This window comes from Artemia franciscana, chromosome 9 (assembly GCF_032884065.1).
Source record: "Artemia franciscana chromosome 9, ASM3288406v1, whole genome shotgun sequence".
NCBI lineage: Eukaryota > Metazoa > Arthropoda > Branchiopoda > Anostraca > Artemiidae > Artemia > Artemia franciscana.
In genome coordinates, this window is record NC_088871.1 from 32,927,776 (window position 1) to 32,955,485 (window position 27,710).

General features: G+C 35.4%; 1 protein-coding gene across 1 annotated transcript in view; it reads left to right on the top strand.

The window, feature by feature from the left end:
* Window positions 1–1,685: 1,685 nt before the first annotated feature.
* LOC136031294 (trypsin-1-like) overlaps window positions 1,686–27,710 on the top strand; it is a 36,780-nt gene continuing 10,755 nt past the window's right edge. The window contains exons 1-5 of the mRNA XM_065710742.1: window positions 1,686–1,932; window positions 2,877–3,468; window positions 4,735–4,956; window positions 12,407–12,584; window positions 19,230–19,396. Coding sequence (XP_065566814.1) covers window positions 1,913–1,932; window positions 2,877–3,468; window positions 4,735–4,956; window positions 12,407–12,584; window positions 19,230–19,396 — 1,179 coding nt within the window. The 5' untranslated portion in view covers window positions 1,686–1,912. The remainder of the gene's footprint in view (window positions 1,933–2,876; window positions 3,469–4,734; window positions 4,957–12,406; window positions 12,585–19,229; window positions 19,397–27,710) is intronic.

Here is a 27,710-nt window from a genome sequence, read left to right on the forward strand (position 1 = left end):
GTTTTTTCCTTTTTTTTAGTTTTTTTTAGTTTTTTTTCTTTTTTAGTTTTTAGTTTTTTATATTTTTTTAGTTTTTTTTGTTTTTTAGCTTTTTTAGTTTTTTTAGTCTTTTCTTTTCAGTTTTTTTTTGTAGTTTTTACCTTTTTTAGTTTTTATTCTTCTTTTGTATTAATGCTAAAGCCAAGATTCGAACCTGGAACCTCTCGGACCTAGAACCTGGAACATAACGTTTTACCAACTCAGCTACTTCGGCTTGAATACATTCGTTTTTGAATTGGTATATGATGAAATAATTTAAGCATCGTCATAACAAACATGACGACAACTAACTTCATGACGACATACAGCTCAATCCTTATAATGACGTCACTCTACAGACAAACAGACAACTTATTTTTATATATATAGATATAATAAACCATTTGATTTTAACTCACTTGTTGATGTTCGTTGAATTGGGTTGGACAGAGCAGAGAAAAAACAAAGGTAATGTATGAGTCAATAACAGCCTTCAGAGTTTTTTTTTTCTGTGGGCCATCAATGACTGAGAAAACGATATTTTCGATAAATAATTTGGAATCGTGGTGAAATGTTGGTGGCAGGGAGAACTTCGCTCTTTACTTCCCTTAGAAAAACTTTGTTTTTCAAAATTAATCAATTTTTGATATTGTTACTAATTCTGAGATAGGTATTTTACAATTTGCTACCAAGCACTATTTATTTAAAATGGTGCATTTATGAAATTTGAAAAAGTTTAAGGTTGCACGATGAATCTTTTTGCGAAATTTAATTGCAATATATTGAGCTTCCTAATAAATGATTTTCTGAAAAAAAAACATACTTGAAACTTCGATGCTCGCGCCTATACAATCAATTTTTATTTAGCGGCTATTAAAATCAAACTATTGAGTGTCGAATACACAAACCCTAATTGGCCATCTGGTACCCTGCTTTTCGGTCTCTTTCTATTGCTGGTTGCGTTTATCCTTTCATAGTAGGAATATAATCTGAACAGAAACAGATAAATAAGATTAATGCCCCAATCTTCTGCTAAATCAAGGTTAAATTAATACCCATTTTGGACAGTACCACCCCCCCCCCCCACCAAACAAAAAGGTTAATATTAAACCTTAACCAATAATTCCACTCCTGCATCCGAAGAATACAAAGAAGCTGTCGTAAAAGTAGGGGCACCAATTCATGCAAATGTAGGGGGAGGGAGATTTTTCTTATGATTTTCTAAAGAAAATACAAAAAAGGGCGTGCTTCATGAAACTGAGGGGTGTGGGGTATTTAATATTTAAATCTTATGATGGAAATACCTGAAAGAGCATTTTTTCTAAAAATAACTTTTCTAAGAATATTACTGGGAAATATGAACTTCAAGTTTTGTGTCATAATTTGCGTCGGCTTTAGGCTGAGTAATCCCTGTTTAGTTTTGTTTTTTAAAAAGTACCGTTAACATACTCTTGGATAATACAACTTGGAAATGAATCAAAGTAATTTGAAAATGCAAGAAATGTAGGATATCATCTTCTAATAAACACACCAATGAGGTTATAGAGATTGCTATTTATTTCACTAGAGCTCTATAGAATTTATTTGTGGGTTCAATTTTTTTTTCTCAATCCTTACACCGTTTGAAATTTTCTCAAAAACTTTTGCTTAGAAAAAAAAACAAATGAAAAGTAACCGAGAAAAGAAGATAAAAGACAACATCGTTTAAAGAAAGGTATAATATGAATATGCAATTATGCAGATAAATTAGCTTCAATTGTATCTGTTAGATGTTTTGCTGCAAGACTACACTAAACTAATTAGTTGTGTTACGTCGTCAAAGGTCCACAGATGTTTTTTTCTAATATGATACATATTTAAAGCTAATCTAAACTAGTCTCAATAAAAGGACAGTATGCACTATTCTTTTTTTTGGTAAGATTTTCTTAGTTTTTGTTTCATTGGCTTATACGAGTAAAAACAAACATCATTGAAAATAATTTTTTCTTTTAAAATTATAATAATGAGTATATTAGGGAGAAAGAAAAGGAAGAGTTTCATACAGCAATAGGTATTCCTTGTGTATAGATAGCAGAAGATGTATTTAAGAAGAGTACAATTCCTTCGCTATTATCGATAATAATACTAGGGATATGAAGTCAAAAGGTTCTAAGCCCCTCCTATTCACTGTTTTCAACCCACAGCTAAAATAAATTAAGTAGCCCATGGATTTGATTAGAACGATAAAGGTTACTATCTGTGAAACAAAATTAGGTGCTGTTTCAGAACTATCTTTGATAATTATTGAATAAGTTAGATAATAAATACAAAATATTTTTAATTTATACAGGTAAAACATAAAATCTTTAAAATATTTACTTATAGTTTACAATATGAGCCAGGGAATCACTTTATTTTTTCTTTGTCTGGTGTTTACAGGACTGCTAATAGGCGGAGGGAACTGCAGGCATATTATCTCCTCCCCCCTCACCTAGATTAATATAGCTCTTTTTTCATAATTTTCATTGAGAAAAAGCTTTTTTGGTATTTTCATTCAAAAATTATACTATTGCCCCAAAGACATATGTTGTCCCTATCCCTACATCTTCATGAATCCGCCCGTCTGTTTTTATTACTACTACCCCACCGCCTTCATGACAACATCTTTAGACTCCTAATTTGCTCATTGTATCATCCATTTTTTAAGGTACATTTTAGCAGACGGGACGGTAGAAAAAGTAATTAAATTTGTATCCATAAATCTTGAATTATCGTCAAAATCAAATTAGCTTGAATGGATCCACACCCATACTCTACATTTATGGCTCTACTTTATGGCTCTACAATCTGTGGATCTACCTTAACCCTCTTTTTTTCAGGAAGATTTGGATGATTACTGTCAAAATGAGATTATTAGAATTGAAAAACCTCGTAGCGGACGAAAAATACGTCCTTGCCTTTTCTCAACGGTCTTTTCAAAAGCCCTTTAGTTCTAAATGGGTGACGAATAATAGTTGTGGTGGTACCTACAAGATATCAAATAATCACATTAAAATTTTTCAATCTCCAAACTTTCCGAACTCTTCTCCTTCTTCCACAAGTTGTGTATGGAATTTAAGTAGTACTTCTAATAATGAAATCCACGTAATGTGTTTCCCATTTTACCTCCAATGCAATGAAAGTAAAGGACTTGAGTTTTTAGAGTGTGGGAGTGATGGCATTAACAACACAGAGTACTTTTGCGGCTCAGCAGATATTCTTTACAAGTCTAAAAGTGAAAACCTGACTGTGACTTTTAAGGCTGCAAAGGCAGGTTATGTGCGCTGTAGAGCAAGAGTAGTTGAAAAGAAAGAAGATGAAGTAACAATTAAGCCGCTTGCGACGAGTTCAATTGGAATAAACACACTTTTACCTGGTATAAATATATCAGCCTCAAATAACATGTCTTGTGAATGTGGAATTAGGAGCAAGGTTTGAATATTTCTTTTGATTTATTAGGCTAGATTAGACTTTACGAAGCTAAATTTTGGTATCTAAAAAAAAGTGTATTAGTTGCATTTCGGGCTTTTCATCGTATTTTAAATACTCTTGATAAAATAAAGTGGGCAAAGTATTTCTCCTCATCTGTAGAAAATTAACTATCACACGGAAGATATTTAAGCTCCGTAAATATATTTTTACATTATCAAAATTTATTTTCTATTTTGAAATCGTTGAAAACTACCGTATACTTTTTTTAAGTTATGAAATTGAAATGACACAAGACTCTGCACTCTAACAAGCATCTTGTCGCTAAAAATCTCCTTTGAGTTGAATCCACATCTTTCTTTTGATTGGCAGCAGATAAACACAATGTGACACCCCTTAGCAAGCCTTGATTACATCTAGTGCATGAGTAGAGTTACAGTCACGTAGGTAAAAATAGAATTATGTTAGTCCCAGGGACGATAGCTGCCCCCTGTTCAAGTTTCAAGAGTAGTTCATCATGGTTGATTCAATAGAGTCTAAGAATGGTCAATATTTATGACAGCAATTTGGCTTTTCCATAAACTTGATGCTTCTTCAAAGCTATGCACACATGGTTCTTAAAACACTGTTTTTAATGTGGGATAAAAGTTTTGTTGGTGGGCAATACCTAGTATTTATCGGATTATTAATTACGAGTTAACTTTGAGTCTACTTATAAATCCTTATAAATACTTATGAATTCTACTTATAAATTCTTAGGTAGAGACGTACGTAGGGGGGTGGAGGGGGTTAGTGGTCCTGAACTCCACTCTGAAATCTAAAATGTTCCCGTTTCCTCGACATTTCATATAAAAAATATAGAATGAAACTTGTTTTTTATTTTACCCCTCCCCCCCCCCTCACCCCCTTATAAATTTTAAATATTCAGTATTTAGTGTCCTAATGAAAGGAGTGTTAAAGGTAGCCAGATATTTATTATGTCGAAGTTTGAGACGCTAGAATGTATATGCGTGGTTTTATTTTATGGAAGGTATAAAAGTAAAGTCTCACATATATTTTGCCTTTCGAGGCTATATCCCATCCAGAATATTAAACCACTGATATTAACATCATTTTATTACGTGATATCAAGCTTATGGTCCATAATCTAATGGTTTTTGGTTTTATTTTAGGATGTAAAAGAGATAAAAAAAAAGAAATTAAGATTGTTTCTGATAATCTTTTACTTTTCTTGCTTCGAGGCTTACTTGTCGTTCTTTTCTTTTTCAGTTGCGAATTGTTAATGGGACTCCAGCCTCTCCTGGTGATTGGCCATGGCAGGTTATGTTACGATATGGTATAAAAAATGATTTTGGTTGTGGCGGTGCTCTGATCAACCACAACTGGGTGCTGACCGCTGCTCATTGTGTTTACAACCATGGTTTAACTGGCCCCATAACAGTTGAGCTTGGAGCCTACTATAGAAACCCAAAAATAAGCCAAAACACGTTTGTTAGTACAATATTCTCCCTTTTAATTTAATGCCTATTTATAGATCTTCCGGAAACATTATGATTTAATTTGAGTTAATTAGACTTAAAAGTTGTCATTGCCAGTTTTCGTGAACATACCCAAACATATCACGTACAGTTATCTTTTCATGTTGCTCAAACAATGAAAATATAGAATATTCGTTATCCAGATTATTTAGGGTAGATTTGAAGATTTTAGGCAGAATTTTCTGAAGCCCAAAAAACAATTTTTTGATTTTCACTAGGCTTACAAAAAAGGAAACCATCCAATCATGCCAACTGGCGTTACTTATATTACTGAGTATATTACAAAGTAATTTGCCGCCTACAGAGACCAGGTTAATGCCTCTATAATTACCACACTCACCCTTATCACTTTTCTTATATAGTGGTTTAACTAGACTTTTCCTAAACTCGCAAGCTGTTTCCACTTTTTTTTAAATCATATTCATAATCTTCAGTAACTTAATTCTAACCTCAGAGCCATCATATCTAAGAAACTCATTTACCTCACTATCAGCACCTGGGGCCTTATTATTTTTTAAACATTTTAGTTCTGTCACCAATTCATCATCATAAAACAGATCTTCCTTCACATCCAAGGTCTCACAATTTTTTTTTAATTTTCCTCTGTATGTTTTCTTGTAACTCCATCCCGTCTTAGCATATTCTCCGAATGTTCTTCCCATCTCTCTTTAACTCTTTCCTTGTGACTAATTGTGGCCCCGTTCCTATTTTTAATTGAATAAAAAACGAAGTTTTTTTAAAAATAAAAGTAGGGAGTGACATTAAGGGAAAAGGAATTATTCCGTATGTGAAAGGGGATGTCCCCTTCTCAACGTCCTGCTCTTTACGCTAATTTTTTTTATTACTTTAAAAAGTGGAGCTGCGGCAAAGAGTCAAAGTTTAACGTAAAGAGTGAGGTGTTGAGGAGGGGACAGCCCCTTTCGTATACGGAATAATTTCTGTTCGTCTGAAGTTTTAATATTGTTCGTTACTTTTAGTTAAAAAACTTTTTTTATTTAATTTCTGAAAATTTTTCAACTAATGTAGGCTCAAGTTTTTCTCACTGCACATGAAAAATTAAAACAGACTTTCCATAATAACGCTGACAAAGTTTCTCCCCGTCTAAAAAAAAAGAAAAAAAGAAGAAACAAACAATAAAACAAAAGCAAATAAACACGCGTCCGTGATCTTTCTTTTGGCCAAAAATCCATATCCACTACAGTACAACGCTAGAGGTGATGTGCCAAATCTAATACTGTGAATTTATTAAAATCTTTGAATTTTATAGGGTGTTTCCCCCCTGTTTCAAAAATCTGGCAAATTATCTCAGGCTCGTAGCGTTTGATGGGTAACACTCAACCCAAAAAAAACTTATTTATTTGGAAACAGCACAGTAAGCTGATTTTCTTTATGTATGTATTGGTTTTAAAAATCGCTTTTTATACATTTTCGGTTACTGTTGAGCCGCGGCGATCCTTACTTTCAGTTCGTTATTAAGAACTGTAAAGCTTTTAGCACTTTTAAAAGAGTTTCATATTCCAATTAAATCGACCCTGTGTTTCAGTTGCCGTTCTTAAAAACTGGGACAAAAAGACAAAGATTAGCTTAAAAAGCAGTGTATTGAGGAGGGGGCAAGAATTTCTGTTGCTCCTTAATGTTTTAATGTTGCTTCTTACCTTCAATTTGAAAAAAGACTATTTTTTATTTAATTTCTGAATGTTTTCCAAATAATACATGTAAATCTGGCTCACCCTCCATGAAATATCCCTCCTCATGGGAAACTCCTCCGTGAAAATTAAATCCCACGTAAAGTGCCAATTCTCTCCAGGCAGTTCCATCTTAGCTGAAAATCCCCCCCCCCATTCGTAAAATTCCTTGTCGACGATTCAGCCTGGAAAATTCTCCTTAGCATACTTAAATTTGACAACGACTTTAATTTTTATTTGGTTTCTCCATCACTATGGAAATGACCCCTTCCTTGACAATAATAATTTCCTCAGAACATCTTCACATTTAAAATTGAGTTGGCAAAGAAAATATAAGGTAATGAACAAGAATTTCGTATTGTAATTCTGTCAAATCTCCCCAGTGTAAAATTTCCCCTGGAAAATTAAATCCCGCAGAAAATTCCCTCCCCAAGGAAAATTCTCCCTATGGAAACCCACCCCAAGCACAAAATCTCCCCTCCACTAAAAGTCTATATTCTTCCCAATAACAAATACTAAGCGTGAACAATAGGCAAATTTCATAACTTACAGGCCTCAACCCACGGATGTCATTTTACCCTTAAGGACATATTACTTGGGTCTTTCAACTATACTGAACAAAATGGCTATTTCAAAAGTTTGATCAGATAACTTCGGAGAAAAAAGGGCATGTGAGTGTGTCAGCTATCCTCCAATCTTTTTGGTCTCTTAAAAATGACACTAGAACTTTTAATTTCCGTTGGAATGAGTCCTCCCCTAATCTTTTAGGACTGATTTTGATACGATCACCCTTAGAAAAAAAAAACAACAAATGAACCCACATTCACAATCTTTCTTTTGGCTAAAATGGCAGAAATCTGCATTTTTGTATATAGTGGTTTTAAACTTTTGCAATAGGATCCTCTGGTACGCTGAATCTGAGTGTGTGTTTTCTATTAAGAATTCTTCAATTTTAGGATCTGTTTCCCCCTATTTCAAAAATCAGGAAAATTTTCTCAGGCTCGTGACTTTTAATGGGTAAGACTAAGCTTGAGGAATTTTACATATTTGGAATCAGCATAATAAGTTGATTCTTTTGATATATCTATTGATATCACAGTTCCGTTTGTTAGAGTTTCGGTTACTATTGAGCCGAATCGCTCCTTACTTACAGTTCTTTGCCTTGAACTGTTTGACTGGGACAGGTCCAGATTGACTACTCCCTCTCAATTTATTAATATGCCAGTACAATATTTACTATTATGCCGTCTAGCTGCATCTTCCAGATCCTTGGCAATTTTATTCATGGCCTCCACTTAACACCTTTTTGGTTCATATTTTAAGTTTTCTCCACTTTCTTTATATTCATTTTATTTTCATATGATATATCACTCGGAAAATTCTTGCACAAGCCTCTACTCCTCTCTATTGAACACGAAGCCTTTTCACTGATATTCCTAGCTGCTTTCCTAACATCCTTTCCCAAGTTACCATCAGAAACTTAACAAATTATTTTCCTAAAATTATTCAGTCCATCTTCTACGTTGTCAAGTTTCAAACTCTCCACTTCATTATCCAACGGTATCTTGTATTGATCCTTCCAGTCTTCGGTTTTACAATAACGTAATCAATAAGTTTAGCTGTCTTACCATCACGTGAATACCATGTTAACTTATGGGCCATTTTATGACCAAATACTGCATTGATTAAACAAGACTGTTATACCTAAAAATTTGCAGCAGTCTGTAGCCACTACTGTTTTTTTTATGGCACTTGGTATTAACCAAGTGACATATAGCAATCACAAATTCTGTCTGTCTGTCTGTCGGTCCCGGTTTTGCTACTTTAGGCACTTCCAGGTAAACTAGGACGATGAAATTTGGCAGGCGTATCAGGGACCGGACCAGATTAAATTGTAAATAGTCGTTTTGCCGATTTGACTATCTGGGGTGGGGGTGGAGTGGGGGGCCGGTTAATACGGAAAAAATAGAAAAAAAATGAAGTATTTCATTAGATAATACTCATGAAGTATTCGGTTGATCAGATCTTAATGAAATTTGAAGTTTGGAAAGATATTGTGTCTCAGAGCTTATATTTTAAATCCCGACCGGATCCGGTGACAATGGGGGGGATTTGGGAAGGGGAAACCTAAAATCTTGGAAAACACTTAGAGTGGAGGGATCGGGGTGAAACTTGGTGGGAAAAATAAGCACAAGTCCTAGATACATGATAGACATAACCGGAACAGATCCAATCTCTTTGGGGTAGTTGGGGGGAGGGCTAATTCTGAAAAATTAGAAAAAAATGAGTTATTTTTAACTTGCAAACGGGTGATCGGATCTCAATGAAATTTGATATTTAAAAGGATATTGTATCTCAAAGCTCTTATTTTAAATGTCGACCGGATCTGGTGACATTGGCGGATTTTGGGGGGAGGGGGAGAACCTAAAATCATGGAAGACGCTTAGAGTGGAGGGATCGGGATGAAACTTTGTGGGAAAAATAAGCAGAAGTCTTGGATACTTGATTGACATAATTGGAACGGATCCGCTATATTTGGGGAATTCGGGGGGGGGGGATTAATTATGAAAAATTAGAAAAAATGACTAAAAAATTGACTAGAAAAATAATTAGAAAAAATTGCATAAGTTATTTTTAACTTACGACAGAGTGATCGGATGTTCATGAAACTTCATATCTAGAAGGACCTCGTAACTCAGAACTCTTATTTTAAATCTCAACTGGATCCAGCTTTATTGGGGGGCAGTTGGGGGAGGGGACCGGAAATCTTAGAAAATACTTAAAGCGGAGGGATCAGGATGAAACTGGATGAGGAGAATAAAAACAAGTCTAAGATACGTGACTGACATAACCGGACCGTATCCGCTCTTTTTGGTGGAGTTGGGGGGGGGAGTTTTAATTCGGAAAAATGAAGTATTTGTAACTTACGAACGAGTGATCAGATCTTAACCAAATTTGACATTTAGAAGGATCTTGTGCTTTAAAGTTCTTATTTTAAATTCCGACCAGATCCTGTGACATCGGGGGAGTTGGAGGGGGAAGCCGGAATTCTTGGAAAACGTGAAAATAGGAGTGATTTTATCTTACGAATAGGTGATCGGATTTAGGACTGAAAGGACTGAAAAAATGAAGTATTTCATTTGATCATACTCATGAAGTATTCGGTTGATCAGATCTTCATGAAATTTGAAGTTTGAAAAGATATTGTACTAAAAACGGGTGACCGGATCTTAATGAAATTTGATATTTAAAAGGAATTCATGTCTCAGAGCTCTTTTTTTAAATCCCAACCAGATCCGTTGACATTGGGGGGAGTTGGAGGGGGAAATCGGAAATCTTGGAAAACGCTTAGAGCGTAGGAATCGGGATGAAGGTTGGTGGATAGAATAAGCAAACGTCGTAGATACGTGATTGACGTAACCTTGCTGGATTCTCTCTCTTTGGGGGAGTTGAGGGGGAGGGGTTCAGTGCTTTGGCGAGTTTGGTGCTTCTTGACGTGCTAGGACGATGAAAATTGGCAGGCGTGTCAGGGAGCTGCATAAATCGACTTGATAAAGTCGTTTTCCCAGATTCGACCATCTGGGGGGCTAAAGGGAGAGGAAAAATCAGAAAAAATGAGGTATTTATAACTTACGAGTGGGTAATCAGAAAGTAATGAATTTTAATATTTAGAAGGATATCGTGACTCAGAGCTTTTATTTTAAATCCCAACCGGCATTAAGCCTCTGATTTTCCTTTTAAATCAATCTATTGATTCTTAGAATTTTGTTAGAGCTCATACAATACGAGCTCTTGTCTCTTCTGGCCTCGTCACAAGTGCCATGTGAGCTCTTAGCTCTTGTTTTACACCAGATTTACATAGGCTTGGATACCATCTATCCCCATTTTTTCCGATATGGACATTAAAGTTGTCTAATAAAAATACCATATTTCTACCTGGGACCTTGTTAATAAAATTCATCCGAGTCATTAAATTACATGTACTACAGTAACTAATACCCAGCACTTTCTAGTCGTAAAATGATCAACTAGTATTATATTATTTACATCTTTTCAGCCTAAGCAAGGCCTAGCAGCTTCCTTATTCATCATGAGCCTTAGTCCCTGTTTAAGTGTCCCATCTTCCCTACCTGAGAAAATAAGTTCTACATCACCTAATCTCATGCTTCCTACACCTGGGATATAAGTTTCTGATACTCCTAACAAGACCAGTTCAAATCGCCCGAATTCTCCAGTCAAAATGTCGGTACGATAGTTATTTTTTAACGTCGTAACATTCCAAGTTGCAATTTTCATATCCTTTAAAACATTGAAACAATTTTGGTCTCAGGGAAACCAATAGTCCTGGATGCCAGTGCAGGACAAGGACCAACAAATCTTCTTAAGTCTACACTTAAGCGCTTAAGCCGGCTTAGAACTAAACAGCAAAACTCCCTAAGACCTCCAGTAAGAACAGAGGCTTTGTGCAATCCTTGGCCCATCTTAGTCACAACAAAAGGCTTTTGTGTCATTTGTGCTTCACCGAAAAGCAAATATATTTTTTTAATTTTTCTTGTTTAATTGTACCATTCAAAAATCGAAAGATTCTGTTGTATAGTACCTTTAATCTTAAATTAATAATATTTTCAAGAATAAATATAATTATATTTTAAACTATATTTTTATTTTCATCGGTATTGTCCAGTCATCTTGATTGTTAAGAAAATGCTTTTTTTCGGCATACAAATAAATAAATGAACCTATTCACCTATTAACTAGAATAGTTACTTAAACCTCATCTATTTAATTAAAACTATTATAAATAAACCAAAAATATTTAAACTATAACTGAAATATATGAAAAAAAGGTAAAAAAGAAGTAAATCACTGAATTTAAAAAAATGATAGATAAATGAAAATATAAAAGAAAAATAATAATAACAAATCCAGTCTCCATCACTCTTCAATACTCAACTCACCATCCCCCTTTCTACCCTCCCAGCCCCACCTTAGCCCCTGCCTACCCTTACCTTCATTCCACACCCTTATACCCTTTACATCCTTACTTTTATTTCAGGAGTTGTTCAACAAGCAGAATGAATTTAAGAACGTTTTGACGTCAATTATATAACCGTAATTCAAAAGCACATTAGGACATAGTATAGTGAACTCACGGGCATTTATCTTATTCTTCACAATTTTATGATCATTTAGATCATTTATGCTCTTCGGGTTTGTATTAAGAAAGTTTGACATAAAACTATGGAACATACGGTATGAAGCACGGTTAAGTACCTTTATGACACTTAACAGATGCGTTTCCCGTTTAAAAAAGTCGTTTGCATCCGGTGTTGCGCGCCACTCGTGGTAGAATTTTGTCACGCACGGTCCAAAGTCTGTCACGCGTTGGCACACGTATGTCATGCGTGGTGGAACAAGCAGCATTTGGAGATGCATCCCAGGAGGAAGAGAGTTGCCAACCTCTCGGATTGAAGACCTGTAGCTTCAGTTTTAAGGGTTCACAAACATACCGCAAATCTAGTCAATGCTTGGTACGTTCCATTTTTTCTTTGACCTTATTTTTTGTGCAGCCAGTACAACTTTTTGACCCGAAAAATTCAACTAAAAAATGAAAGGTAGTCAGTAGATGACTCTGATCTTTTGTGCTTTTAGACCCCTAAGAAAAAAAAACTTAAGGGAACTCCCATCATCTTTGTTTATATTTTTTGTTTTCTTTAGCTCACAAATGCCGAAAAAATAATTCTACACGAAGATTACAATGCACATACGATTGATAATGACATCGCACTGCTAAAACTATCCAGTCCTGTTACATATACAGCAAGTATAAGGCCTATTTGTCTCCCGATCAACAACGACATTTGGGCATATAAGAATATTCAAGGAACCGTTACAGGTAAAACTATAGCTTTCTTTTAGTTTATTTATCCACTGTAAAAGAATATTGTTCTAACACAAATTTTGGCGCGTAGAATGGCGAGGTCACTAGCACCAGAGACAGCACCGTATCCAGAGTTTTTCCCAGGAAGGGGGGAGGGTGCCAAAAAAACTTAAGAAACGCAACAAAATTTGTTCACATTTATTTTTGTTACTTTTGTACAAGTCAGACAAAATGTTGGGGGAAGGGGGTCAAACCGGGTAATCCTCCTTGAATACGGCCCCGACCAGAGACATATGGGACCGAGAAGTATGTTTAGATTTTTTAGTAACAGAAGGAAACGTATACTCATAAAAATAATTTGAAGAAAGTATCGAAGAAATATGATGCTTATCTATGGCCGATTATGTTTCAAAGGGAAATAGAAAAAAAATTAAACTCATGCAAGGCCGTAGCTAAGATTTTTTTTGAGTTGGAGGGTATTGTTTAGGGTCAAACCCCCTAACCGTGTACTCATCCTGGATACGACCTTGAACTAATGAAACTGATATTAGTTTCTATAATGAATACTCTCAGTATTAATGGGTCGCCAATTATTAGTGAGGCTGAGATAATAAAATGGCTATACACCATATACTGATAAAACAATACTGCGATATGGATTGGGTATATGCACTACAATGCCAATTACCCACCCTTAGCTAACCCTTAGTTCTGTGTTCACGCATTGATAACAATCATTCAAGGGACTTATAGTTAATTACAAATTTAGACGAAAGAAAGAAAGAAAACCAGAGTTTATATTCTTTTACATGGAGAGGGGGAATGATTTTGCGCCAGAACACAAAACTAAAAGTCACAGTACTGTTTAATAAAGTAGAATTGAGAGAAAGAGTCTAACTTTAGCGTAAAGAGCGGGGAGTTGAGAAGGGAACAGCCCCTTTCATACACGGAGTAATTTCTGTTCGTTTTAAGTTTTAATGTCGCTCCTTACTTTCAGTTAAAAAAACTAGTTTTTTAATTTAATATTTAAAAAACTTCATATTAAATTTACTGCATATTAACGGAAGCTACTGAGCGCAGCAATATCTTTAAACTGTATACAATACTTGCTTGCCTTCATGCTTCGGCCATAGACAAAAAAGAACCTGTTAATCCGTCTGATCATCGGAAACCAATTTATTTTAAAAAATAATCCAGAGAAAGATGGGCTTAAGATTATAACGTCACGTAATCTTTTTCCCATTTAATAAAGTAAGACTATGGCTTTAAAACCTTAATTGGAAATTAATTCCTTCCAAACCGCATTTGACTTTTATTGTAATTAAATAAAAAAATAAGTTTTTTAACTGCAAGTAAGGAGTGACATTAAAACTTAAAACGAACAGAAAATATTCCGTATTTGAATGCGATTGTCCCCTCCTCAACGCCACGCTCTTTACGCTAAAGTTTGACTCTTTTTCGCAGTTCCGAGGCTTTGAGGAGGGGACAATCCCTTTCATGTACGGAATAATTTCTGTTCGTTTTAAGTTTTAATATTGCTCCTTGCTCGCGGTTAAAACAACTTGTTTTTTTATTTAATTTCTGAATGTTTTTTAATTAATACATGTTTTAATTTTGGCTCACCGCACCTGAATGATTAAAACGAAATTTGTACATTAATTTTTTTTGGCTAAATGGCTTTCTCATAGTTTTAATCAGACGATTTTGATAAAAAAAAGAGGTGGGGGCGGAGGCCTAGCTGGTTACTTAAAAATGCAACAAGAACTTTTTATTTTTTTTACGAACGTTTCTGTTAGTAGTAAATATACGTAATCTACGAATTAAGTTACGTAACGAACTTCTACATTTGTATTTTTTATTACGTATATGAGGGGGTTCACCCACTCGTCAATGCCTCACTCTTTACACTAATGCTTAAATTTCGTCCCATTTCCTTAAGAATGACCTCTGAATCACAAAGGCCCTAAAATAAATAGTCGAAATTACTAAAAACACTTTAGCGTAAAGAGCAAGGTATTGTGGAGGAGAAGAACCCCCCGTATATACGTAATATTTTATGTTCGTTTTAAGTTTTAATGCTACTCCTTGCTTCCAGTTGAAAAAGCTTTTTATTTATTATTTTCTTATGTTTTTTTTAAATAATGCTAGAAAATCCTGCACCCCCTTCACATTTTCTCAGGCTTGTGACTTTTGATGGGCAGGACTAAACTTGCTGAAACTTATATATTTAAGATCAGCATTAAAATATGATTCGTTTGATGTAACTATTGGTATCAAAATTCCGTTTTTTCGAGTTTTGTATTGAGCCGGGTCGCTCCTTACTACAGTTGGTTACCACGAACTGTTTGATATTTACCTTCAGGCGCCGTGAAAGAAAATCTTTGTCTTTCGATCATCAGTCGAGAGAAACTTTTGAATCCGAAATGAGAAGAAATGATAAGGTGACACCAGGTAATTAAGGAGTATCTTTTTTTAGGTGAAGGGGGATAGGTAAGTTTGCATGAATAACAAAAAGTAAGTTACATGCAAACTCTTGGTACATAGAGAGAAAGCGTAAAATTATGAGATTAGGAAAGAGTCCCGGCCTCCTTATGCGAACCCACCTGGGGTACCTAAGAACACCTTAGACATAAATTTAAAAGTACCCAGTGAGAGATAACAGGTATTTTTTTGTGGCTTAGTCCTGTTTTTTCAAAAAAACAATAATTTCATCTTATCAACAGAAAGTGGTAAGGGTCTAACGCCTAGGGTTTTTACAGAAACTGTGGACCGTAGGCCGGAATGATGAATATAACGATGCATGAGGGAAAGCTGCGCATGATTCTTACCGGGCGTCAAAAGGACAGTTTTTGCCGGTAATTGGGCCAGAACCTTCTGTACCTAAGTTGAAGTGGAGTTTTATAGTTTATGTCAGAGTTACGCTCCTGCTTTTGACCTGAAAGCTGGGTTCTAGCAGGCAAGCAGACAGGCATCAGTTTTAATTCGAATCTGGACTCAAATCGAGAAGTGTTTAAAATATGTGATGATTATCTGGTCCCATCGCCAGAGAAATTGGAATCTTCTCCTTCGCTCCTTTACTTTCTTAGCAGTGAATTTAGAAAGTGAGAATTTTCGACCTGTAACGAGAAAATCCACTTTAGAACCAAGATTGATGGACATTTTTTTAATGTTGATCGTTGGTCGTTGATGAGCTGCTCAAAGTATACTAAATCTGTTTTTTCGTACAAAAAATTGTTCATGCGGTACACCATTTTAAAAACTTCGAAGGGTTGACAACTTCCTCGTTGGGGTACACATTACGAAAAAGCTAGTTTAAATTTAGGACAAGTGGCAAGGGAAAAACTTGTAAGAAGAGATTGACTGTTATGCCTTAATCATCTTTTTGATGAAGGGGTTGGCATCTTTGGATAGTTAGTGAGTTCCTGTATGTACTGTATGTATTGTATGTATTATTTTCTTCCTTCAAATTCGAGGTTACAAAAAATTCTGTTTCATATCCACTACGGAGAGGGCCGTGTAAGTAAGAATAAGTCGTTAGATTATGGGCATAGTCGTTAGTCGTTAGATCATTTGATCATAAGAATTGGTAAAACAGAATTTGAAGACAAGTAACGAAGTTTTAAGTAAGAGTCTGCTTTTAGACCACGGTTGTCTTCTGTAGGGGGTGGGGAGGGGTGTATACTTCTAATGACTAGTTTAACGTTCTTTTATTTTTAGTATCGTGTATCTCTAGTATTATGATTATAAAAAGGGATGGTAATTTTAAAGCTCCATCTAGGTTCGGCACGATTCTATTGCAAGTTTTATATCGTTTAGGAGATCTACAATTTAACAGGATATTGAAGGTTTGTAGCTCTTAGTTTTAATGTACACACTTGCAGAAAGAATTCGGATTAAAAGTCTGAGGCAACTTAGAGATTAAGAATAAATTTAGGGGTACACCGTGGTCTTGTGCCACTCTTACACCATGGTCATCTTTAGCAAAAATGGGGTCGGTACCAACTGGTGAGTTCAACTGGCCAAAAAATTAATATAGCCTTATATTAAAACACCCTTTCCTCAGATTCCTCTGCAATTTTTATGGAAAATGATTGCATGCGAAGAAACAAAACTAAAACAAGGTGTTAGATACATGTGCCAATTTGTATACATATTAAATTTTAAAAAAACAAGTTTTTTTTAACTGCCAATAAGGAGCGATATTAAAACTTCAAACGAACACAAATTATTCCGTATATGAAAGTGGTTGTCCCCTCCTCAACGCCTCACTCTTTACGCTAAAGTTTGACTCTTTGTCACAACTCTACTTTTAAACAAAACTTTAGCGTAAAGAGAGAGGCGTTGAGGAGGGGACAACCCCTTTCATATACGGAATAATTTCTGTTCGTTTTAAGTGTTTATGTCGCTCCTTACTTGCGGTTAAAATAAAAAACTTGTTTTTTTTAATTTAATTTCTGGACGTTTTTGAATTAATGCATGTTTTGATTTTGGCTCATCACACATGAATAAATAAAATGAAATTTAAATTTTGTCAATACCTCGCTCTTTACACTAAAGCTTGGATTTTGTCTCAAATCTTTAAGAATGATCCCCGAATCAATAAGGCCGTAAAATAAATTGTTGAAATTACTAAGAATACTTTAGCGTAAAGAGCAAGGTATTGTGGAGGAGACGAACCCCCTCATATACGTAATATTTTATGTTCGTTTTAAGTTTTAATGCTGTACATTGCCTCTAGTTGGAAAAAAAATGTGTTTATTTTCTCATTATTTTTTTTAAATAATGCTAGAAAATCCTGCATCTCCTTCATGGAAATTCTTTTCCCTCATGATAAATTCCTCCATGGAAAGATCCTCCCACATAACCCCGACCCAACTCCCCCCCCCCTAAAGCATCTGTACACTTCATAATTACCATTACTATATGCAAACAATGGTCAAAGTTTATAACTTGCAGCCCCTCCCCGGGGGACTGTGGGGGATTAAGTCTTCCCCAAAGACATATTTGTTAGCTTTTTCGACTAAGCTGAGCAGAATGGATATCTCAAAACTTTTATCTTGCAACTTTGGGGGAAAAATGTGCGTGGGAGGGGGCCTAGGTGCCCTCCAATTTTTTTGGTCACTTAAAAAGGGCACTAGAAATTTTAATTTCCGTTAGAATGAGCCTTCTTGCAATATTCTAGGACAACTGGTCGATATGATCACCCCAGAGGAAAAAAACAAAACAAAACAAACAAACAAACAACCAAACACGCATCCGTAATCAGTCTTCTGGCAAAAAATACAAAATTCCGAATTTTTGTAGATAGGAGCTTGAAACTTCTACAGTAGGGTTCTCTGATACGCTGAATCTCATGGTTTTAATTTACGTACGATTCTATGACTTTTAAGGGGCGTTTCCCCCTACTTTCTAAAATAACGCAAATTTTCTCAGGCTCATAACTTTTGATGGGTAAAACTAAGCTTGATGAAACTTATGTATTTAAAATCAGCATTAAAATTCGATTTTTTTTTTAATGTAATTATTGGTACAAAAAATCTGTTTTATAGAGTTTTGGTTACTAGTGAGCCGGGTTGCTCCTTACTACAGTTCGTTACCACGAATTGTTTGATTATTTGTTTCTGATAAATTTAGAGGCACATTGCATATATATATATATATATATATATATATATATATATATATATATATATATATATATATATATATATATATATATATATATATATATATATATATATATATATATATATATATATATATATATATAAATATATATATAAGATTCAACTGCCTAAAAAGTCAATATAGTATCTGTAATCCCTTCCTTGGATTCCTGTCAAAGCTTTGCTTCGAAGCCGACAATGGAATGATACATCACTCCAAGTTGTCTAGGCAACGTAAATGTAGTTTAATTCACAATTTCTTCCTAGCAAAAAAAAAAAAAACAGGCTATAGAAATATATGCCTTAAATTGTTCATAAAATTCATGTTAGTGAATATGTTAGCGAACATTATAGAAATATGTGCCTTAAATTGTTGATAAAATTCATTTAATTACACTTTTACCAAAAATCATAAGTAATTGAATAAAAAATGTAAAGAAAAACCTCTTAGAATAACTGAAAAATCATATTAGAGATAGCTGTCTTAATTAAGACAGAAAAAAAATCTATACTGAGGGGGAGCAACCTTTTCCCTGAGTGAAGCAAGTCTCCCAGAACACATAGTTAAAAAAAAGTAATTGATTTTTTTTTATTTAACTCCCCTGTATAACACTCCTTTATAAGACTATTTTATTTAACTCCCTATATAAGATACAATGACTGTCTTTTCGGGTTCCTCAACAGATTAAATATGCGTACACATATGAGGGTATTTCACTAATACCTCAAATATTTTTTTATGCGATATCTTGTATGTGTTTTAAGATTTCGCATAGTTTTGATATTTTCGCGGGTACAAAAAGTTTTAATACAGGTTAGCATTAATTTTAATTTGACTTTTTAAATATTTTAAAATTCAAAATTTAATTTGACCTTTTAAGTCAGGTGACTGCACTGACGTGCAGTCACCTGACTTAGAGGTGTCAAAGTTCAATTTCAACTAGGATAGACAAAGTGATGAACCATTTAAGTGCTATCCCATTTTGTTTTTCAGGGTGGGGAGCACTGTCCGAGAAAGGAGGTCTTGCCAATAAACTGATGTCATTAACTTTACCAATCCTTTCTACAAAAGAGTGTCAACCTTACTTTTCAAAAATTCGAACTCCGAAGATAACTGAAAATATGATATGTACGTATTCACGAGGTCAAGATGCCTGTCAAGTAAGTTATAAGAACTAATATGTGAAAATTAAGGAGTATAAGTTAGTTTCTTTATGCTGGTTTTAATCCAGATGTATCAATCCAAAAAATTGAAGGGTTGGAGCATTTTTTTTTATTTTTTCAGTTAGATACAAAATGTATTTTAAAAAATCTAAGGGGGATGTTTCAATTCTTTTGTGAAAACACCGGAATTATTTAACGCTTCGGACAAGTATATGTTAAACACAAGGGCAAAACATTCTAAAAACGTCTTTTGTCTTTATAGTGCACTGATGGATTATTTTAAATAGGTTCTTGTGTAACTCATAAGCTATAAGATAATGATTCAACTATCACTATTGGTATTAAATACTTTTTCCAGCTACTTTTAGAATTTGGGGCAGTACTTGAAAATTATACAACAGTAACAACAGGCTCAAGGCAGTTTGTGGAGCATATGTGGCAGAGTGTCAGGATGCCTGTATTAATTCAGAGGTCTTGTCGACAGCGGTTGATCCTGTCATGGTTGTTAGGATCTTTAAAAGGGAACTTAAATTCCCCAGAAAACTAATCCAACTCAGTGATGGATACCACATTCAGGCTGCAGCTTCGTCTGTGTTATTTGTAAGAGTTCTTATTTGCCCGAAAATTGATACAAAACCCGTGAAAGTCAGAAAAGACCCCTTGGCAAACACACCAAGTTACCACTGACCTTAAATAGCCCCCTAAAATGTGATAAATTACTTGACAGTAGTAGATATCGATATAGCTAAAATAGAAACATGTCCTCATCCTATGTTCAGTCGTTTTAAGCATATAATGTGGGAGCTCAACACCTACTCCTTCAATAAACATTTTAGAGGAAACCCTGGCCCTCCAGCCATTCTACCTTCCTTGAACTTTGTGGATCTGATTAACATTTTCCAATTTTCACTAGGGACAGATTTCACAAGGAGTCTCATTATCGCATGTGAAAGCCCAGCTTAATCCCGTATTCAAGATTTTTTGGGGAAGGTGGGGGGAGGCGTACAAAAAGCTTTACCTAACTCATCAAAAATTCAGTCATGTGCATTTGTTACTTCTTTACGAGTGGGAAAAAAATATTTCGGGGAGGACAAATCCAGTTGCTCCTCCCCCCTATATGCACCTTTAGGCTTGCATAAAGGTGAAAAAAATGCTGAACAAACAGGAAACCGAAAAAAAAGTTTACAAAAATTTGCAAATGTTTTCTCAAGTACGAATTTATTGTTTAAAAACATTGTCCCGAAAAGATTATGACAGTTTTTGCTGTAATAATTTGTGGGCTATAAACAAAAAGTTGTCCATTATAATAGCCAGCATGTTTCGGTGGTCGTGTAAAAACCTCACAAATGCAGAAATTTATGCAACAATCTTTTCATATCCTGTTTTAAAGTCAAGCCAAACAGTGTAAAAAAAACGAGTTGCCGAAGCCATAATTTCAGTAGGCTTTTTTGTTAAACCAAAGATTTAATGTAATTCAAGACTGGCAGGATCGAAATATGATGCAAGGGTATATAGGAGTACTGTTATTGATGTTAAAAGTAAAGATCACCATTTAGTAATATGTAGAGATAATCTGAAGTTGAAATTTACGAAGTGTAACAGCAGTATAGGCCCTTTGGGTACTACTGTCGAGTATCCCTGGTTTCTAGTGTGGGGTCAACAAATATGATCACCAAGTACCTCTGGGCTATTAATGAATACAAGCACCATGTACTCCCACCATTCCTACGAGATATAAAGCGTTATCTCAGCTTCCGGTGGTAAGAATATTTCCACCAAACGCTTGCCAGCTGTTATTTATCGGTGAAATGAGCCTTTGAATACAAGTGCAATATTCTCGGTATATTGTGTAAGTTCTTCTGTGATGGATACATTTGGGTACCAAAATATTTCATATAATTGCAAATTTCCAAGAATTTCTTGGTGTGTTTCCGAGAATCTCAAGAATGATGCACTATCTGGTAATGCGTAATCATTCACATTGTCAGTGAAACAATACAATACGTCCTATGACAGCCCTCAAATATGGTCTTCTGAGATAACGACATTCCTAGAAACATGTCTAGTTTACTTTGCTGGTGAAACAACTCAACAAATACTATGACCGTCTGTACCATTGCGTTGTCTCAGCTTTCGGGCGTTTTGTCTTGTTTCGATCGCCAAAAATTGTAATGACTACAATCGGCCAGGTTTCCTTTTTGACAATCAATAGTCAAGAGCACACCTGTTTTCCATTGCCAGGACTTGCGCATGAGTTTGGGTACCCACATTCCCGTCCAGGGCCCCAAGTCCCTGGAGGGCCCCAGTACAGCCCCCTTCCCCTAATTTTTTTTCTTTGAACTTCGAATTTTTTCAACTTAGATTTTTTGAGGGGGGTATATAGTTTCTTATTAAACTTAGAATTTTTGGAGAATTAAAGTTTCTTGGACTTAGATTTTTTTGGGATTTTACAACGTAGATCGTATGAGATTGACTGATTTTGATCTAGGTTCGTTCGGGCTCAGTAAGTGTACGAGACGGAAAACACACACAAACCCATAGAGCCATTTACACAAACACACAAAGACAGACAAAGAGACAAGCAAACTCACAGTTTGGCACACAAGCATGGAGAGAGAGAGGGATAGAGAAAAACACACACAAACACACAGAGTCAGACACGCAAAGATACACACAGAAAAGGAAAAAATACAAAGTCAGACACACGGAGAGAGAGGGAAAGACACAATCACTAACAAACATACAGAGTCATACATACAGACATGCAAAGACAGACACAAAAACAGGTAAACACACAGTCAGACATACAGGTATGGAGAGAGAGAAAGAGAGAGATATAAGGAAGAGAGAGAAGGAGAGAGAGAGAAAGAGAGACAAAAAACAAATACAAACACACAGTCAGACCCACATGCACGGAGAGAGGGCGACAGAAAACACACAGAGTTAGACGCACCAACGCAAAAAGACAAACACAGAGACCAGTGAACTCACAGTCCAACAAACAGAAACGGAGAGAGACATGGAGAAAAACACATACAAACAAACCAGGTCAGACATCCAAAACACACAAAGACAGACATAGAGACAGGCAAACACACAGTCAGACACACAGGCACGGTGAAAGAGTGAGGGAGACAAAAAGTCATACGTACAAATACAGGCATACAGAGAGTCAATCACATAGTCAAAAACACTGGCATAGAGAGAGAGAGACAAAAAAAAACACACACAAACACACAGAGTTAAGCACACAAACAAAGACACAGAGACAGGTGGCAAAAACACATTCAAAAGAAAAAGAATTGATAGAGAGTAAAAAACAAACAAACAGACACAGAGTCAGAGACACAAACACACAAAGACTGATAGGCAGACAGTCAGAAACACAAAGAAAGATACTGAAAAAGATAAACAAGAAGTCAGACACACAAACACGGAGAGAGAGTAAAAAACACACTAACACACGCAGAGTAAGACGCTAAAACAGACAAATTCAGACGCAGAGACATGCAAACGCACAATCAGACACACATTTTTAGAGAGAGAGAGAGAGACAAAAAAACACACAAATAGACAGAGTCAGACACACAAACACACAAAGACAGAGACAAGTAAACACACAGTCAGAAACACCGGCATGGAGAGAGAGAGAGAGAGGGAGCCATAAGAACACACACACAAACGCACCAAGTCGTGCACACAAACAAACAAAGGTAGACGCAGAGACAAGGCAAACGGACAGTCAGAAACACAGGCACGGAAAGAGAAAGACAAAAACACACAGAATCAGACACAGAGACAGGAAAACTCACTGTCAGGCACACAGGCGGAGAGAAAGAGAGACAAAAACACATAAAAACACACAGAGTCAGACACAAAAACACACTAAGACAGACAAAGAAACAAGCAAAAACACAGTCAGGCACAAAGGCACGGAAAGAGAGGCAAAAAACACACAAAGTTACACAGAGTCAGACAAGCGAAGACACAAAGACAGACACAGCGGCAGACGAAAACAGAGTCAGACACACAGACATGGAGAGGCAGAGATACAAAAATACACACAAACACACAGAGATAGACAAAGAAACACACAAAGATAGAAAAAAGACAAGCAAACACATAGTGAAAGAGACCCAGAGAAAGAAAAAAACATAGAGAAATAGATATATATATATAGAAATAGAAATAGATATATATATATATAAACACGTCCTCACAAACGCACAAAGTCGCAAACACAAACCCATAAAGGCAGACGCAGAGACATAGCAAACACACAGTCAGAAACACAGGCACAGAGAGAGAGAGAGAGAGAGAGAGAGAGAGAGACGAAAATGACACACAATAACACAGAGTCAGACAAGTAAAGACACTAAGACAGACACATGGACAGGCAAATACACAGTCAGATACACAGACATGAATAGGCAGAGATACAAAAATGTACACAGAGGCGGATGCACAAACACAAAAAAGACAGACACAGAGACAGGCAAACACATAGTCAGACAAAAAGACATAGAGAAAGAGAGAAACATAAAAACACACACACAAACGCACAAGGTCACACACACAAACACACAAAGGCAGACACGGAGACAAGGCAAACGGAAAGACAGACACACATACACGTAAATAGAGAGATACAAAAACACACATAGAATCAGACACAAAAACAGACACAGAAATATGCAAACACACAATCAGACGCATAGGTATGGAGACAGAGAGAAAAAAACACAAAAAAAGCCAGAGTCAGACAGAACAACACACAAATACAGAGACAGGTAAACACACAGACAGAAACACCAGCATGTGGAGAGAGAGAGGGAGAAAACACACAAACAGACTGAGCGAGACACAAAAACAGACAAAGACACACGATGAGACAGACAAACACACAGTTAGACACAAAAGCATGAGAGAGAGAGAGAGAGAGAGAGAGAGAGAGAGAGAGATAAAACGCACACACACGCACAAACAGAGTCAGACTCACAAACACACAAAGACAGACACAGAGACAGAAAAACTCACAGTCGTGCACCAAGGCACAGTGAGAGAGAGAGACAAAAACACAAACAAACAAACAGACACCCAAACACACAAAGAAAGACGAAGAGATAGACAAACAAACAGTCAGACACACAGACAAGGAGAGAGCGAAAAAAACAAAAATTAATTACATAGAGTCATGCATGCAAAGACACAAAGACATACACATGGATAGGCAAAAACCCAGTCAGGCACACAGATGTGGAGACAGAGAGATACAAAAACACGCCCAAACATAGAGAGTCAGACATACAAAGACAGACAAAGAGACAGGCAAACACATAGTCAGACACACAAACATAGAGAGAGAGATAAAAAAATATACACAAACACAAACGCACAATGGCACATACACATACACACATACACAAAAGCAGAGAGAGACACAAATCAAACAGAAAGTCAGACTTACAGACACGGACAGTAAAAGAAGTAAAATACACACTAACACACAGAGTCGAAAAGACAAAGACAGGAATTGAGAAAGACAAACACATAGTTAGAAACTCAGACACAGAATGAGAGACAAAAAGACACACAAATACAGACTCAGACAAACAAATACCTGAAAGATAGAGACAGGCAAACAAATATTCAGACATACGGGAACGTATGACATACAGAGACAGGCAAACACATAGTCAGACACACAGGTAAAGGGAGAGAGAGAAAAAACCACACTAACACACTAAGTCAGAAACAAAAACACAAAATGGCAGACACAGAGACATGCAAACACACTGTCAGATACGCATGCAAGGGGAGAGAGAAAGAGAGAAACACGCAAGCACACAGAGTCAGACACACAAAAACACAAAGACAGACACAGATATATGCAAACACAGAGTGAGACACAAGGGAATGGAGAGAGAGAGCGACAGAGAAAGAGAGATATTCACACAAATATACAGAGTCAGACGCACAATTCTACAAAGACAAACACAGAAACATGCGAACACATAAAACATACATACATAAAAAACAGGTACAGAAACAAGCAAACACAAAGTCAGATACACAGGTGAGGAGACAGAAAAAAACTCACACACACGCACGCAGAGTCAGACACAAAAACACACAAAGTCAAACATAGAGATAGACAAGCGTGGGCGCACACTTACTGACCCTAAGTGAACCTAAATAAAAAAATGTTAATATATTGTAACTAACAGTTGTGTTGCCATCTATAAATTTACAGAAGAAAGATGGCAGCACTTTGGTAGGATTATAAAAACCGCCATCTCTGACTCTAAGTTAATATATGATGGCAGCAGGGAAGTGAGCGAAGTATTTGATATCACGAAGAAAACAAACCCCAAACTGTTTGTTAGATTAAAAATTTCAAGATTCTTATTGTTATATCAAGTTTCAAGATCGGTTTCTTATTTAAGGCAACATATATTTCGTAGAAAATATTTCGCATTTTGAATAATGTATTTTATTATCTCCATCTTATTTCAAGAACCAATACATTTTGATCAGCACCATAGCACATTTTACTCCTCTTATTTCAAACAGCAAAACATTTTTTGGAAATGTGTTTGCCTGTCTCTTTCTCTTCCCTTGTATGTAGGTATGTCTGACTCTTTATGTTTGTGTGTATTTTTGCCTCTCTCTCCATGCCTCTGTGTCTCAATTTGTATTTGCTTGTTTCTGTCTCTTTAGGTTTGTGCGTGTGTTTCTCTCTCTCTCTCTCTCTCTCTCTCTCTCTCTCTCTCTCTCTCTCTCTCTCTCTCTCTCTCTCTCTCTCTCTCTCCTCTCTCTCTCTCTCTCTCTCTCTCTCTCTCTCTCTCTCTCTCTCTCTCTCTCTCTCTCTCTCTCTCTATCTCTCTCTTTCTCTCTCTTTCTCTCTCTCTCTCTCTTTCTCCGTGTATATGTGCCTGTGTATGTGTTTGCATATCTCTGTGTCTGATTGTGTGTTTGTGTGTCTCACTGCGTGTGTTTTGTGTTTTTGGTACTGAGGAGAAGTGGAGTGCATCTAGTTTATAGTTATTTCTAGTTATAGTTTATAGTTATAGTTATCATAATTATATTTTTCTCAAAGCTATAAAATTATTCATAGTGATAAATCCCTTTCTTTATTATTTCTTTGAATTCTTCAGTATTTTGAAATACATCAGAAGTATACATAAAATTATTTCTTCAAAATTGAAATTTACTTTACATTCACATTTAGCTAAATTTTCAGAAAGTCTATCTAACGATGAAGCCATTAAGCAGAGTGAATCTATGAAACGCATTTCGTATTGGGTTTCATTAACAGTTATTGTCTTGTAAAATTATATAAGACTCTCCGCCAGATCAAAAATACCGTTATCAGGTGCTAATTTTCTAAGAAATAAATGAGAGTCAAATTTTGAGAGATTATGCTTTACAATAGGGATACTACTATTTCGTTTTCACAAATCTGGAAGCTCTTAATACCTATATTGTTCTATGTTTTTCTTACTTGTTCTTGTGTTAAACCAAGTTCTCCCTATCTATTTTCATATTCATTGGCTATTTCTGTAAACACTTCTGTTATGGTAGTTACAAAATTCTCGCTAGTATCTTCACCAAAGTATTGGTCATATTTATTTCACTTTGTATCAAAAGAACAACATACTTGGACTCCATAAGCAAATGGATTTTGCTCTGCTACTTTAATTTTCCTTTTACCTTTCTTTTGATTAAATTCTGTATTATACGATTCAAAATCAGCTATAATAGAATAAGGGACTTTCATTTGTTTCACTATATTTTTAAATTCAATTTTGATTCTGTTTTTGTTCTAATAATGTCAGCATTATCAGAATTATCCTTTTAAGAATATTTTTAAAACTTTTACTGTTCTGTGAGATGTCTTCCACAGAAGGTGCAAAGAGAAATTTTCAATTTATGTATAGTAATTTGAGTTCTCAATAATCTACTTAAATTTTTAATTAAAATATAATGATTATCAAAATAGAGTAAATAAATCACAGGTATAGCAGTTTTTCCATTGATATGAAATCTAACCAGTTTATTTTCACTTATTTCAGATAAACAGATTTTAATATTGTATTTACTTTCAAATTTAAAAACATTTCTAATATCCATAGGAAAATTAATAATCCTCTTAAATTTTAATTCATTTTCATAGGGTTTATATTTTGATGGTCTATCAACATTTCTATCACTCGCTGGGTGACAATAAGCGAGTATTGACCAAAGAAAGAATTTATGATTAACATTTTTTTTATTAACGAAAGCTTTTTATTTTTTACACATTCATATA